The sequence below is a fragment of the Oncorhynchus clarkii genome, chromosome 14 (assembly GCF_045791955.1).
Source record: "Oncorhynchus clarkii lewisi isolate Uvic-CL-2024 chromosome 14, UVic_Ocla_1.0, whole genome shotgun sequence".
NCBI classification, from domain to species: domain Eukaryota; kingdom Metazoa; phylum Chordata; class Actinopteri; order Salmoniformes; family Salmonidae; genus Oncorhynchus; species Oncorhynchus clarkii.
This window is the reverse complement of record NC_092160.1, coordinates 12,655,062-12,671,122: the sequence shown is the minus strand read 5'-3', so window position 1 is coordinate 12,671,122 and position 16,061 is coordinate 12,655,062. Positions and strand designations below refer to the sequence as shown.

At 42.9% G+C, this 16,061-nt stretch overlaps 2 protein-coding genes across 4 annotated transcripts in view; one reads left to right on the top strand and one right to left on the bottom strand.

Annotated features, from left to right (window-relative positions):
• Positions 1-12: 12 nt before the first annotated feature.
• On the top strand, positions 13-7,072 carry LOC139366290 (mediator complex subunit 19a). 2 transcript variants are annotated; one of them, XR_011626735.1, is made up of 7 exons: positions 13-374; positions 1,041-1,163; positions 1,548-1,681; positions 2,318-2,414; positions 2,492-2,586; positions 2,740-4,494; positions 6,677-7,072. XR_011626735.1 is itself a non-coding variant. In XM_071103600.1 (6 exons), the coding sequence occupies exons 1-6, from the start codon at positions 155-157 to the stop codon at positions 2,803-2,805; spliced, it is 735 nt and encodes a 244-aa protein (XP_070959701.1). In that variant the 5' UTR covers positions 13-154; the 3' UTR covers positions 2,806-7,071. The 2 variants fall into 2 exon arrangements, 1 of the variants encoding a protein (XP_070959701.1); XM_071103600.1 differs by having other exon boundaries at positions 2,740-7,071.
• Positions 7,073-7,338: 266 nt separating this feature from the next.
• Positions 7,339-16,061, bottom strand: part of LOC139366289 (solute carrier family 43 member 1a) — a 42,942-nt gene continuing 34,219 nt past the window's right edge. For both annotated transcript variants that reach the window (XM_071103599.1, XM_071103598.1), the window contains exons 7-15: positions 15,854-15,987; positions 14,019-14,134; positions 13,773-13,919; positions 12,707-12,739; positions 10,685-10,814; positions 10,464-10,593; positions 10,282-10,355; positions 10,085-10,208; positions 7,339-9,982 (exon numbers count right to left, since the gene is read on the bottom strand). In XM_071103599.1, coding sequence (XP_070959700.1) covers positions 9,791-9,982; positions 10,085-10,208; positions 10,282-10,355; positions 10,464-10,593; positions 10,685-10,814; positions 12,707-12,739; positions 13,773-13,919; positions 14,019-14,134; positions 15,854-15,987 — 1,080 coding nt within the window. In that variant the 3' untranslated portion in view covers positions 7,339-9,790. The remainder of the gene's footprint in view (positions 9,983-10,084; positions 10,209-10,281; positions 10,356-10,463; positions 10,594-10,684; positions 10,815-12,706; positions 12,740-13,772; positions 13,920-14,018; positions 14,135-15,853; positions 15,988-16,061) is intronic.

The following is a 16,061-nucleotide window of genomic DNA, read 5'->3' as shown; positions in this document are numbered from 1 at the left end:
ATTGCTGGTATTACGGTACTACGCCGACTATGCCACAAAGAAGTCGAGACAAGTTGTTGTCAGACAATCGTGGCTCAATGTGTACAAAACTAAAAGTATAGGGGAGGAAATCGATGTCTTTAAAAAATATATATATTAGATACTCGCAATAGACATGACGGAAATGTTTTCAAATCTGTATGGGCAAAATGAAGCTCAGGGACCACCCGGATCATCGTCTTTGGGATTCGGACCGGGAAAACCACCACCGCCTCTGCCGCCAAATCAAGTCACAATGGCGGCTCAGATGCCACCTCAGCACGGGGATGAGGGGCCTGCTCTACGGAAGCCGGGAGCAATGAACGAACCTTTTTATTTACTGCGAGAGCTACCAGGTAAAGTTAACATTTCAGTGTAGGCAGTACGTAATATGTTTATTCATACTTGAGTGGAATATTATTATTTGCTACCTCATGTTATTTTCTAATATTAACTAACATGTGTGGTAGCTAGTTACTAGTCCATTCAATAGACTGTAATGACCTGTAAAGGGGGGCCGGCTGTAAACAGTTTACTCCGTTGGGTTCTCTTGAGCAGGGTTTCCCATTCTCGGTCCTGGGTACACGTTTTGGTTTTTGCCTTAGCACTACACAGCTGATTCAAATAACAAACTCATCATCAAACTTTGATTCTTTGAATCAGCTGTGTAGTGCTCAGGCAAAAACTAAAACGTGCACCCAAGGGGTGACCCAGGACCGAGTTTGGGGAAACCCTGCTCTAGAGCAAGCTGGTTACTGACTAGTTAGCCCAGTGGGTAGTATATTAATTGATGGTGCATTCTGTAGGCCTAGCCCAAGTGTGTGCCGTGGTCAGTATGGAATGTAATCTAATTTCTCTAGCAGATAGTGTTATCTTTGCTTTATCAATTTTTAGGTGCACTTCCTAGTTTCTACATTAGCCATAACAAGTTACTCACTCTGGACCGTTGAATGGGACATTGACGTCTGTATGGATCTTGTTACTGTATTGACAGTGTCTTATCCTTTGTGTTTGCCCCACAGTGGGCAATGAGCTGACGGGCAACACCAACCTAATCACCCATTACAACCTGGAACACGCCTACAACAAGTTCTGTGGCAAGAAGGTTAAGGAGAAGCTCAGCAACTTCCTGCCAGAGTTACCAGGTGAACTACACACACAGCACAGTTGCGCTTTTTACTTTGTGGGTGTTTTTGTCTGTGCATGTCAGTTATTTTCTGTGGACCCATCACACTGAGTATTCCCATACCTCACACACTTGCCTCTTCTCCATCTCTCCTCTGTCTCTATGTAATCAGTGTCTCCGTTTTCACTTCTCTTCTGTGCAGCAGGTAGCCTAGTGGTTAGAGCATTGCGCCAGTAACTGAAAGGTCACTGGTTCAAATACCCGAGGAGACATGGTGTTTAATGTGCCCTTGAAGAAGTCACTTAATCCTAATTTGCTCAAGGGAGGCCGTACTACTACAGCTGACTCCCATTTCACTGCACCTATCCAGTCTGTGAAAATATAATTTGGGTTTTTTCTCTAGGTATGATAGACTGTCCTGGCACCCAGGATGGCAGTTCATTGCGCTCTCTGATAGAGAAGCCTCCAGTGTGTGGCAACTCCTTCAGCCCTCTGACCGGAGCCAGCCTCACCGGCTTCAGACTACACACCGGACCTGTAAACACACACACAAGCATGCACACGCGCACACACACACACGGAGAGTAACTGATTACAGGTAATCTGATTACAGGTAATCTGTTACTTTACCAGACTATTTAAAAAAAAAATATATATATTATATATATATATTATATATATATATATATTATAGATACTTTTGAAAAACTAGATTACTTCTTGGACTACCTTTAAATTCAGAAAGAATGTTTGCGAAAAAATAAATTCACACCTTCCTGTTTTCTCAGAGATATTCAATTCAGCATTGAAAAAAGACACAGGTTTAAGTTTGTTCCACCTGAGTCTGGCCACAAGTCAGATACCACAATGGTGAAACACGAAATGCGTTTGATGGATCCTTTTTGTCTTCTTCTAATACTTCTTAATTTAAGGGGAAAGTAATCCAAAAGTAACTTAAAGTAATCTGATTACATTATTGAGTTTAGGGAATGAACAGTTCCATTACTGATTACAAATTTGTGCATTTAACTGGAATGGATTATGTTTAGAAAGTAACCTACCCAACACAGCTCACACATTCTAGGGAACTTTATTAATCAACATTTGACTGTATAATTTCTGTACTGCTAACGAAGATGTGAAGATGGTATAAACTCTGTGTTTGTGTTCCAGCTACCAGAGCAGTACAGACTGATGCACATACAGCCCCCAAAGAAGAAGAGCAAAAACAAGCACAAACACCACCGACCACAAGATCCCATACCGCAAGGTAACACACACACACACACACACACAGGTACTGACACCATCCCACATCCTTTGAAACCCTTCCTTGTGTTTTTACAGAAACCCCGTCAGACTCTGACCCCAAGAAGAAGAAGAAAAAGAGGGATGACGACCCCGATCGCAAGAAGAAAAAGAAGGACAAGAAAAAGAAGAAGGTAAGACTTACTGTCCTGACCCACTATCCACCTCTTTCACTGACGTTTGGATATAGGAGGCCTAGGGGTTAGGAGGGAGGGGATTGATTTAGAGCTGAAGCCAATGGCTATGGGTTGGGACTTTTTCTATAGTGTTTGTGCCTCTTCTTGCAGAACCGCCACAGTCCGGACCACCCTGGCTTGGCTGGCTCTCAGCCCAACAGCAACAGCCTCCGATAGACCAGACAGACACGGTGTGTGTGTGTGAGGAGCAGCGTGTGAGTGTGTTTGAAGAGAATCAGGAACTGTTTGTGAGAATGTATGCAGATACGAGAGATTATGCATTTGTGAGAGAGGGATACGCAAATGTCTGTTTGTACAGTATGTGAGTTTGTGAGAAAGTGTGTGGGTGGCAGATTGGATGTGAGCATGGTAGAGTAATGTTGTTACAGTATGACAGACAGAAGGTCACTGATGTTCTGACTGAGTACAGTGCCTTTGGAAAGTATTCAAACCCCTTGACCTTTTCCACATTTTGTTACGTTAGTCTTATTCTAAAAGTGATTCAATTGTTTTTTCCCTCATCAATCTACACACAATACCCCATAATGACAAAGCAAAAACAAGGTTTTTAGACATTTTTGATCATTTACAGTACCAGTCAAAAGTTTGGACTAGAGGTCGACCGATTTATGATTTTTCAACGCTGATACCGATTATTGGAGGACCAAAAAAAAAACCTAAAGCGATTAATCGGCCAATTTTTAATTTATTTATTTGTAATAATGACAATTACAACAATACTGAAGGAACACTTATTTTAACTTAATATAGTACATCAATAAAATCAATTTAGCCTCAAATAATATTTAGCCTCTCTATACGATTTGTATTTCATATACCTTTGACTATTGGATGTTCTTATAGGCACTTTAGTATTGCCAGTGTAACAGTATAGCTTCCGTCCCTCTCCTCACTCCTACCTGGGCTCGAACTAGGAACACATCAACAACAGCCACCCTCGAAGCAGCGTTACCCATGCAGAGCAAGGGGAACAACTACTCCAAGTCTCAGAGCGAGTGATGTTTGAAACGCTATTAGCGCGCACCCCGCTAACTAGCTAGCCATTTCACATCGGTTACACCAGCCAAATCTCGGGAGTTGATAGGCTTGAAGTCATAAACAGCGCAATGCTTGAAGCATTGCAAAGAGCTGCTGGCAAAACGCATGAAATTGCTGTTTGAATGAATGCTTACGAGCCTGCTGGTGCCTACCATCGCTCAGTCAGACTGCTCTATCACATCAGACTTATTTATAACATAATAACACACAGAAATACGAGCCTTAGGTCATTAATATGGTTGAATCCAGAAACTATCATCTCAAACATTTTTTCGCAAATGCGCTTTTGTTAAATCATCCCCCGTTTGGCGAAGTTGGCTGTCTTTGTTAGGAAGAAATAGTCTTCACACAGTTCGCAACGAGCCAGGCGGCCCAAACTCCTGCATATACCCTGACTCTGTTGCAAGAGAAGTGACGAAGAAATTCATGTTAGCAGGCAATATTGACTAAATATGCAGGTTTAAAAATATATACTTGTGTATTGATTTTAAGAAAGGCATTGATGTTTATGGTTAGGTACACATTGGAGCAAGACAGTCCTTTTTCGCGAATACGCACCGCATCGATTATATGCAACGCAGGACACGCTAGATAAACTAGTAATATCATTAACCATGTGTAGTTAACTAGTGATTATGATTGATTGATTTTTATAAGATGAGTTTAATGCTAGCTAGCAACTTACCTTGGCTTCTTACTGCATTCGCGTAACAGGCAGGCTCCTCGTGGAGTGCAATGTAATCAGGTGGTTAGAGCGTTGGACTAGTTAACCGTAAGGTTGCAAGATTGAATCCTTGAGCTGACAAGGCAAAAAACAGTCGTTCTGCCCCTGAACAAGGCAGTTAACCCACCGTTCCTAGGCCGTCATTGAAAATAAAAATGTGTTTTTAACTAGACAAGTCGGTTAATTAAAGGTGTAAAAAAAAAAATGTAATCCGCCAAATTGGTGTACAAAAATACCGATTTCCATTTGTTATGAAAACTTGTAATCGGCCATTCCGATTAATCGGTCGACCACTAGTTTGGACACCTACTCATTCAAGAGTTTTTCTTTATTTTTACTGTTTTCTACATTGTAGAATAATGGTGATGACATCAAAACTATGAAATAACACACATGAATAATTAGTATCCAAAAAAGTGTTACTACATTTTGTATTTGATATTTTTCAAAGTAGCCACCCTTTGCCTTGACAGCTTTGTACACTCTTGACATTCTCTCAACCAGCTTCACCTGGAATGCTTTTCCAACCGTCTTGAAGGAGTTAATTTATATGCTGAGCTCTAGTTGGCTGCTTTTCCTTCACTCTGTGGTCCAGCTCATCCCAAACCATCTCAATTGAGTTAAGATTGAGTGATTGTTGAGGCCAGGTCATCTGATGCAACACTCCATCACTCATTTTTGGTCAAATAGCCCTAATACAGTCTTATGCAGCGTGTGTTTTGGGTAATTGTCCTGTTGAAAAATAAATGATAGTCCCACAAAGCGTAAACCAGATGGGATGGCGTATCGCTGCAGAATGCTGTGGTAGCCTTGCTGGTTAAGTGTGCCTTGAATTGTAAATATATCACAGACAGTGTCACCAGAAAAGCACCATCACACCACCTCCTCCATGCTTCATGTGGGAACCACGCATGCAGAGATCATTCGTTCACCTACTGCGTCTCACGAAGACACAGCGGTTAGAACCAAAAATCTCAAATTTACACTCATCAGACTAAAGGACAGCTTTTCACAGGTCTAATGTCCATTGTTTGTGTTTCTTGGCCCAAGCAAGTCTCTTCTTATTGGTGTCCTTTTTTAATATTGGTTTCTTTGCAGCAATTCGAACATAAAGGCCTGATTCACACAGTCTCCTCTGAATAGTTGATTTTGTGATGTGTCTGTTACTTGAACTCTTATTTGGGCTGCATTTTCTGAGACTGGAAACTCTAATGAACTTATCTTCTGCAGCAGATATATTATATAAATATATTTGATTACTGTATACAAAATGAACGGGAATATAACATTTACATAAGTATTCAGACAATTTACTCAATACTTTGTTGATGCACCTTTGGCAGCGATTACAGCATTGATTCTTCTTGGGTATGACGCTACAAGCTTGGCATCCCTGTATTTGGGGAGTTTCTCCCATTGTTCTCTGCAGATCCTCTTAAGCTCTGTCAGGTTGGATGGGGGGCTTTGCTGCATTGCAATTTTCAGGTCTCTCCAAAGATGGTCGATCAGGTTCAAGTCCGGGTTCTGGCTGGGCCACTCAGAGATTTGGACCGATGCCACTCCTGCGTTGTCTTGGCTGTGTGCTTAGGATCGTTGTCCTGTTGGAAGGTGAACATTTGCCTCCAGTCTGAGTACCTGAGTGATGTGGAGCAGGTTTTCATCAAGGATCTCTCTGTACTTTGCTCCGTTCATCTTTGCCTCGATTCTGAATAGTCTCCCAGTCCCTGCCGCTGAAAAACAACCCCACAGCATGATGCTGCCAAGTTTCCTCCAGACGAGACACTTGGCATTCAGGCCAAAGAGTTCATTTGTGGTTTCATCAGACCAGAGAATGTTGTTTTTCATGGTCTGAGTCACCTTTAGTTGCCTTTTGACAAACTCCAAGCTGGCTGTCATTGTGCCTTTTACTGAGGAGTGGCTTCCATCTGGTCACTACCATAAAGGCCTGGTTGGTGGAGTGCAGAGGAACTCTAGAGCTGTCAGAGTGACCATCGGGTTCTTGGTCACCTCCCTGACCAAGGCCCTTCTCCCCTAATTTCTCAGTTTGGCTGGGCGGCCAGCTCTAGGTTGTGTTGGTTCCAAACCTCTTCCTTTTATTAAGAATGGAGGGCACTGTGTAGTTGGGGACCTTCAATGATGCAGACATTTTTTTTGTACCCTTCACCAGATCTATTTAATTTTTTATTTTTATTTTACTAGGCAAGTTAAGAACAAATTCTTATTTTCAATGACGGCCTAGGAACAGTGGGTTAACTGCCTGTTCAGGGGCAGAACGACAGATTTGTACCTTCCAGTCAAGTCGTAGAAACAGCTCAAGGATGATCAATGGAAACAGGATGCACCTGAGCTCAATTTCGAGTCTCATAGCAAAGGTTCTGAATACTTACTTGCATAAGGTATTTGTTTTTTATTTTAAATACATTTGCAAACATATCTAAAAACCTGTTTTCACGTCATTATAGGGTATTGTGTGTAGATTGCTGAGGATTTTTTATTTGATTTAATCCATTTTAGATTAAGGCTGTAACGCAACTTAATGTGGAAAAACTCAAGGGGTCTGAATACTTTCCGAAGGCACTGTATATGATGAGTGTCCCTTTTTCATTTGTTTGGGATATTCTCTGACTACAAATTATATTCCAATAAACTTTTATTATTGTCCGTGCTGCGTTGCTCCTCTTTCTGTTGTATGTTCTTCTCCCCTATGCCTGAAAGGTTGTCTTGAGTGACATGCTGATTCAGTCTTGGGCATATGGTCTCTCATCCAGCTAAAGTGTGACTAACGAAGTTGTGGTCAGGAAAATGCAGCGTCATGTGTTTGCAATCTGAAAACATCAATTCAACATTTTAATTTATATACGAATATTCTGCCAAGTACTCATTTGTTAGACTGTCAGGAATATCAACGGGCAAACACAGTCACAGGATAGTTTCCTACATATTTGTTTATTTATTTGATGAGACTTAGTCCCCAGATGAGAGATGGCAGAAAAAAATTGCATATCACTTCTGACACAACAAAGCTATAGAAAGAGCGTGATGGGGAGGGGATACAATACATTTCATCATGATATCAGCTACATGCCCCTGAGGAAAAGTGCTGTACACTTAAAAAATAAAAAAAAACATGGCTTTGCAGCCCATAGAAGTAGAAAGCCTCACACATTATTTTTCTATGTTGTAGCCACCCTCGACATGGCGTTGGTTTCCCAGGTGAAGTTTGGTACTGTCTGTCGCTGTGGTTTTACATTCAATTCTATGGCAGGTACAAAAACAACATATTTCAATCCCCCCTTTGTCACTATATGGTAATGATTGACATTAACAGATGCATAATACAAAAGCCTCAAGACTATTTATATTGAGAACCTGTCTTTTAACATTAGACAGTGTTGTTACACATCTCTATGTGGAGCATTACACATTTGCATGATAAAAAAAACCTTCGCTCTACTTACATGGAGTGTACAAAACATTAGGAACACCTTCCTTAGAGTGAGTTGCACGGCCCCCTTTTGTCCTCAGAACAGGCTCAATTCGCAAGCATTCCACAGGGATAATGGCCCGTTGTTGACTTCAATGCTTCCCACAATTGTGTTAAGTTGGTTGGATGTCCTTTGGGTGGTGGACCATTCTTGATTCACACGGAAAACTGTTGAGCGTGAAACCCTGCAGTGTTGCACTTCTTTACACAAACCGGTGCGCCTGGCACCTATTACCATACCCCGTTCAAAGGCACTTAAATATCTTTGCTTGCGCATTCACCCTCAATGGCACACACAATCTTTGTCTCAAGGCACAAAAATACTTATTTTACTTCTCCTCCCCTTCATCTACACTGACTGAAGTGGATTTAACAGGTGACATAGCTTTCACCTGGACACCGTCATGGAAAGTGTTCTTAATGTTTTGTATACTCTACACTAACCGGGTAGAGAACACAGAAAGCATACATAATCAGAATAGCAGTTATAATCATGGCATTACAATGAAAACATTGGGTAATAACAACAATCCCCTTTTTACCATGTCTGCATATAAAAGGTACAAACAGACAGTAAATGCATATTGTTTTACACACAAGTTCATTCCTGGTCACAAAGCTGTAAAAGTATGAAACTACTTTTCAAAATCAGTCTCAGCTTTGGGTGTCAAGTGTCACACTGTTTTCATGTTTTAAAACAAAATCTTGAAATGCGAGTACAGTGGAGAATGACCAATTTGACTCCACTTCGTCAATCTTTAAACAATCTAGGCATAGAATCTACGTTGTCTTTTGTCTGTATATGTTTATATTGTTTGAAAAATAAAACTTATCATACCAAAAATAAAACATCTAGATATTACATGGCTAATGAGTGATACATTGACCAATGAAAAGACACATCTACACACACGGTACACTCACACAGGCACGCAAATGGGTCTTGGTTGTAGAGAGACGGTTAGGGAATAGAAGAGGTAGTTAGTGTCTCTACAGTCAGTCTGTCTGTGAACGAGTGAGCGCAAGAGCCAGCACATGTGTGTGTCTGTATGCATGTTAGTTTATGCGCTAAGAAAAATATGATTGCAATACAAAAAGCAATGGCATAATATTTGGTATAACAAACTGTAGCATTCTTCCTGACTGGGTGTCTGATTTCACCCAAGCCTCATAGTACAACCTTAACTATGCTATTCACATTTTCTTACATGTCATTTTGATACATCCTTCGTCTGTGACACTCAGCATATTTGATTAACCGAAACAGAAACACTGTCGTTGTTTTGTTTCAGTAGAAGCTGCACAATTCATATCTGAATATCATTCTTTGGTGTCGTGTGTTCTTTGTCACCATGGATTGAGAAATATATTAAAGGAGTAACATGCCCCTGAAGGGTCTTTCAAGTACCATAGAAGTCTTGGACTAGCCACACAGCAAATAAATCAACAACAACAAAATTCTGATAACTTATCAAGACATTCCAATTCAAGCAACTCCATTGACTAGTAATTGACTTCAAGTCCTGACATGTTAGTGGATCATGGTTGGAAGTTCTATGGTTTAGGGCTCTAGTCAATCTGCACCGCTGAAGCTCTAGAAAAGTCATGGTCATTTCCGATTGAGCCGACATACGCAGCGTTTACCGTCAATGCAGTCTCCGCCAACATGGGAACATTGCCTTTAAATTTCATTTGGGCTTTAGCGTTGAACTTCCACGATACAGATTGAATAAAGCCATGAGGCAACAAAAACAGCAATAATGCTAACAATTCAAAAAAATTACATTTACTTGACGATATTTTGGTTAGTGATTGGGTGGATAATATGAACATTGATACAAATAATCCTACAGTTCCCAAAGTCCTTAGCATTGCTCCAGAACCACTTCCTACGCTTACTGGATGCTGTGACCATTGCTATGGTGTTTGAGGCCATTGATCTCTGAGTGGTTGAGAGCCTCTCTCTCCTGGCCAGTGGCATTCTTGTCCTGAGCCGCCTTCTCCTGGATCAGGTGTCTGCGATGGTAGAAAAGGTATCCAGGCAACAAGAAGCCAGCCAATGAGAAGAGGATCATTCCCAGGTTGATCTGATAAAGGGACAGAGATATGGGAAGTTAGACAAGTGAGGGGTTACAAAGTCTTGTACAGTATGGGTACCTGCACTGGAAAACTGAGCGTGTGTCTCTCACCCAGTAGGGATCTCCGTGCAGGGATCCCACCATGACGATGAAGAGGGGTTGCTGCAGCAGGGCGATCACAGCACTGATCATCGACTGCAGCCCAATCAGAGTTCCAAAGTGGTTAGAGGGGTATCTGAGAGAGAATGGGCAATTATTTCTCAAGTCAATTTCTGTATGTAAAGATGATGACGAAGTTGAGTACTTACACAGCAGCATACAGGCCTCCACAACAGGAGTGGATGAACCCTCTGACAATGGTGTGGAGGATGAAGGTCAGGATCTACAGAGAGAGGAAGAGGGAAGGAGTGTGTTGACATTTGGAGGTGGGGTAGTGTGTGCATTTGTGTGTGTTTGGTAACGAATGAACGAGAAAAACGTGTGTGTGTACCTGGAGCCGCAGGTTGTCTATCAGACAGCACACTCCGAACACCAGCAGTAGCAGATTGGTGAAGATGAAGGCTCTCATGGCATTAGTGATTTTCTGTATCTTTTTGTCTCTCGTCAGCCCGTCTGCTGGTCTGAGTGGGATTGGACAGGGGACAATGAGATAAGACATCTATCTATCTACCTCTTACTTCCATTCAGCTTCCCCCTCTCTCTTTCTCACACCTCTTCTCTGTGTCTTTTCTGGTCTCGTCCACACAGTCCTTCATCCTCCAGTCCATAATGTAGCCAATCAGAGGACAGGTGACCAGACACAGCAGCTGCAGGGAGCCAAAGATGGACGAGTAGAAACTCACTGGAGAGAGAAGGGAACACACATTTAGACACCCTGTGAGAAAGACCCAGCGGTATGATTTTACACTGAGGAGGGAACAAGTCAGAACTGATTGTTCTTGCCCAGAGTAGGCTTTTTATTTACAAGTGAAGATAATAATAGCCGGCGTACAAGTATTAACAGAAAGAAGAAAAACTGGAACAAAACTTTAAAACCCAGCAGCATGCAAACCTGTTCCCTGTCCTGTTCGACAAACAAGGAAGTGGCAGGTGCTTAAATACAAATGAAACAGCCAATGAGAACCAGTTTCACATCAGGATACTTGTATTTCAATATGCACACCCTCAGATGATAAACATGAATAACCTTAAGCAGACACATCAATAAAGGTTCTAATCATTGCCTGAGCATAAATAATATAATTTTAACGGATAAGCTCCTACCACATTACTGCCAATGAAAAACGTTGCGCTGGAACAGAACCCTCTTTCATCAGAGGACAACAAGGTAATCACTTACATTTTTGAAGATTCACCTTAATGTTTCACATGCTAAACGTGATCACGTTACAGAGGTAACTTCTGATTGTTACATACATGATAAGAAAGAGAACAATTTTACCGGGAGACGCACAACAATAGGTTTCGGTGCCAAACCAATTGCAGACGCTCCAAACTCAAACTCCTTAGGATATAAACTCAGCAAAAAAATAAGTCCTCTCACTGTCAACTGTGTTCATTTTCAGCAAACTTAACATGTGTAAATATTGTGTGAACATGATAAGACTCAACAACTGAGACATAAACTGAACAAGTTCCACAGACGTGACAAACAGAAATTGAATAATGTGTCCCTGAACAAAGGGGAGGGGGTCAAAATCAAAAGTAACAGTTCTGGTGTGGCCACCAGCTGCATTAAGTACTGCAGTGCATCTCCTCATGGACTGCACCAGATTTGCCAGTTCTTGCTGTGAGATGTTACCCCACTCTTCCACCAAGGCACCTGCAAGTTCCCGGACATTTCTGGGTGGAATGGCCCTAGCCCTCACCCTCCGATCCAACAGGTCCCAGACGTGCTCAATGGGATTGAGATCCGGGCTCTTTGCTGGCCATGGCAGAACACTGACATTCCTGTCTTGCAGGAAATCACGCACAGAACGAGCAGAATGGCTGGTGGCATTGTCATGCTGGAGGGTCATGTCAGGATAAGCCTGCAGTACCACATGAGGGAGGAGGATGTCTTCCCTGTAACGCACAGCGTTGAGATTGCCAGTAATGACAACAAGCTCAGTCCGATGATGCTGTGACACACCGCCCCAGACCATGATGGACCCTCCACCTTCAAATCGATCCCGCTCCAGAGTACAGGCCTCTGTGTAACGTTCATTCCTTCGAAGATAAACGCGAATCCGACCATCACCATTGGTGAGACAAAACCACGACTCATCATTGAAGAGCACTTTTTGCCAGTTCTGTCTGGTCCAGGACGGTGGGTTTGTGCCCATAGGCGACATTGCTGCCGGTGATGTCTGGTGAGGACCTGCCTTACAACAAGCCTACAAGCCCTCAGTCCAGCCTCTCTCAGCCTATTGCGGACAGTCTGAGCACTGATGGAGGGATTGTGCGTTCCTGGTGTAACTCGGGCAGTTGTTTTTGCCATTCTGCACCTGCCCCGCAGGTGTGATGTTCGGATGTACCAATCCTGTGCAGGTGCGATGTACCAATCCTGTGCAGGTGCTGTTACGCATGGTCTGCCACTGCGAGGACGATCAGCTGTCCATCCTGTCTCCCTGTAGCGCTGTCTTAGGCAGTACGGACATTAGATCAAGTGATGGAGGACATGGGCTGATCATCACACACCCATACACACACACACGACAAGGATGCGCACTTTCACCAGGAGACATTTCTCACCTTTCTCCTCTGCCTCGACGTTCAAAACAGAGGCTAAGGAAAGAAAGGACAGGACAACTTCATTAGAACACATTTACATGGAGGGAATCATGATAGTATGTTGGTTTGTCAGTGGACTGTCACGGCCTGGTTTGTCAGTGGACTGTCACGGCCTGGTTTGTCAGTGGACTGTCACGGCCTGGTTTGTCAGTTGACTGTCACTTAGTTTGGTTTGTCAGTTGACTGTCAGTTTGGTTTGTCAGTTGACTGTCACGGTCTGATTTGTCAGTCGACTGACACGGTATGGTGTGTCAGTTGACTGTCACGGTATGGTGTGTCAGTTGACTGTCACGGCCTGGTTTGTCAGTTGACTGTCAGTTAGTTTGGTTTGTCAGTTGACTGTCACGGTCTGATTTGTCAGTTGACTGACACGGTATGGTGTGTCAGTTGACCGTCATGGTATGGTGTGTCAGTTGACTGTCAGTTAGTTTGGTTTGTCAGTTGACTGTCACGGTCTGATTTGTCAGTTGACTGACACGGTATGGTGTGTCAGTTGACTGTCACGGTATGGTGTGTCAGTTGACTGTCACGGTCTGGTGTGTCAGTTGACTGTCACGGTATGGTGTGTCAGTGGACTATCACGGCCTGGTTTGTCAGTGGACTATCACGGCCTGGTTTGTCAGTGGAATGTCACGACCTGGTTTGTCAGTGGAATGTCACGGCCTGGTTTGTCAGTGGACTATCACGGCCTGGTTTGTCAGTGGACTATCACGGCCTGGTTTGTCAGTGGAATGTCACGACCTGGTTTGTCAGTGGAATGTCACGACCTGGTTTGTCAGTGGAATGTCACGACCTGGTTTGTCAGTGGACTATCACGACCTGGTTTGTCAGTGGACTATCACGGCCTGGTTTGTCAGTGGAATGTCACGACCTGGTTTGTCAGTGGACTATCACGGCCTGGTTTGTCAGTGGAATGTCACGACCTGGTTTGTCAGTGGACTGTCACGGCCTGGTGTGTCAGTTGACTGTCACGGTCTGGTTTGTCAGTACGTTGGTTGTCAGTTGGTGTGGTTTGTTTGTCACTCACAGTAAGGGTTGCCGTGGGTGACGAGGAACTCCAGCATCTTGTTCATGGCACCCATAAAGAAAATGATCCTGAGCTGGGTCATCCCCATGGTAACCAAACTCCACAGGAAGATGGGCGAGAACACGGACCTACGGAATGGGATGGTGTCTGAGAGAGAGAGAGATGGGCAGCAGTTAATATGGGTATATGAGATGTGTTTGTAAATAAGGGCAGCGTTCTGTTTTCCGGTGTGTGTTCTTGACTCACTCGGTGTTACGGCTGGGAGTTTCTCAGTGGAGTGTTTCAGGTCTCCATTCTTCTGACTCAAACTCTCCCCCACCTCCTTATGGTCTCCAGACACATCAGTCGACGCTAACTGCTTACTGAGGAGGAAAATAAAGAAAGTTGTTTATTTGCTTTCAGTATGGTAACATGATCATGTTTTCACTTACAATTGAAGTGGGAAGTTTACATACACTTAGGTTGTAGTCATTAAAAGTCGCTTTTCAACCACTCCACAAATGTCTTATTAACAAACTATAGTTTTGGTAAGTCGGTTAGGACATCTACTTTGTGCATGACACAAGTGATTTTTCCAACAATTGTTTACAGAAAGATTATTTCACTTGAAATTCACTGTATCACAATTCCTGTGGGTCAGAAGTTTACATACACTAAGTTGACTGTGCCTTTAAACAGCTCGGAAAATTCCAGAAAATGATGCCATGGCTTTAGAAGCTTTTGATAGGCTAATTGACATCATTTGAGTCAATTGGAGATGTACCTGTGGATCAATTTCAAGGCCTACCTTCAAACTCAGTGCCTCTTTGCTTGACATCATGGGAAAATCAAAAGAAATCAGCCAGGACCTCAGAAAAAAAATTGTAGACCTCCACAAGTCTGGTTCACCCTTGCGAGCAATTTCCAAACGTCTGAAGGTACCACGTTCATCTGTACAAACAATAGTACGCAAGTATAAACACCATGGGACCACGCAGCCGTCATACCGCCTAGAGATGAACGTACTTTGGTGTGAAAAGTGCAAATCAATCCCTAGAGTCCTATATCAACATAACCTGAAAGGCCGCTCAGCAAGGAAGAAGCCACTGCTCCAAAACCGCCATAGAAATGGCAGACTACGGGTTGCAACAGCACATGGGGACAAAGATCATGCTTTTTGGAGAAATGTCCTCTGGTCTGACGAAACAAAAATAGAACTGTTTGGTCATAATGACCATCGTTATGTTTGGAGGAAAAAGGGGGAGGCCTGCAAGCCGAAGAACACTATCCCAACCGTGAAGCACGGGGGTGGCAGCATCATGTTGTGGGGGTGCTTTGCTGCAGGAGGGACTGGTGCACTTCACAAAATAGATGGCATCATGAGGTAGGAAAATTATGTGGATATATTGAAGCAACATCTCAAGACATCAGTCAGGAAGTTAAAGCTTGGTCGCAAATGGGTCTTCCAAATGGACAATGACCCCAAGCATATTTCCAAAGTTGTGGCAAAATGGCTTAAGGACAACAAAGTCACAGTATTGGAGTGGCCATCAAAGCCCTGACCTCAATCCCATAGAACATTTGTGGGCAGAACTGAAAAAGCGTGTGCGAGCAAGGAGGCCTACAAACCTGACTCAGTTACACCAGCTCTGTCAGGAGGAATGGGCCAAAATTCACCCAATTTATTGTGGGAAGCTTGTGGAAAGCTACCCAATATGTTTGACCCAAGTTAAACAATTTAAAGGCAATGCTACCAAATACTAATTGAGTGCATGTAAACTTCTGACCCACTGGGAATGCGATGAAAGAAATAAAAGCTGAAATAAATAATTCTCTCTACTATTATTTCACATTCTTAAAATAAAGTGGTGATCCTAACTGACCTAAGACAGGGATTTTTTTACTAGGATTAAATGTCAGGAATTGTACAAATAAAAAGTTTAAATGTATATGGCTAAGGTGTATGTAAACTTCTGACTTCAACTGTATCTATATTGTTCTAGCATTGTGGAAGTGTTATGGTAAAAATATTATAATAGCCATTCTTTTTTTTAAATCGGTGCTCTAACATTGTAGTAATGTTGTTTCAGTGTTGTACTGACATGTAGTCGACCTCGTTCGGCGTGGGCAAGGCCTCCACTGGCCAGTTGAAGAAACAGTTGAGGAAGACGAAGCCTGCTAGACCCGACCACACCCACATAATCACCCGGAACGACACGCCTGCATCATAGATCAGCTTAGAGAGGGAGAGAACATGGGGTGTTATTAGTAGAGAAAAGCAGAACTTACTTTGGACACTTCATTGACCTC

What these genes read in the sequence shown, in the direction of transcription:
- LOC139366290 (XM_071103600.1), top strand. Translation starts at nt 155, where the DNA reads ATGACGGAAATGTTTTCAAATCTGTATGGGCAAAATGAAGCTCAGGGA. An exon ending in TTTACTGCGAGAGCTACCAG is followed by an intron (nt 375 to 1,040) that starts GTAAAGTTAACA and finishes TTTGCCCCACAG; the next exon opens with TGGGCAATGAGCTGACGGGC. An exon ending in AGGACAAGAAAAAGAAGAAG is followed by an intron (nt 2,587 to 2,739) that starts GTAAGACTTACT and finishes CTCTTCTTGCAG; the next exon opens with AACCGCCACAGTCCGGACCA.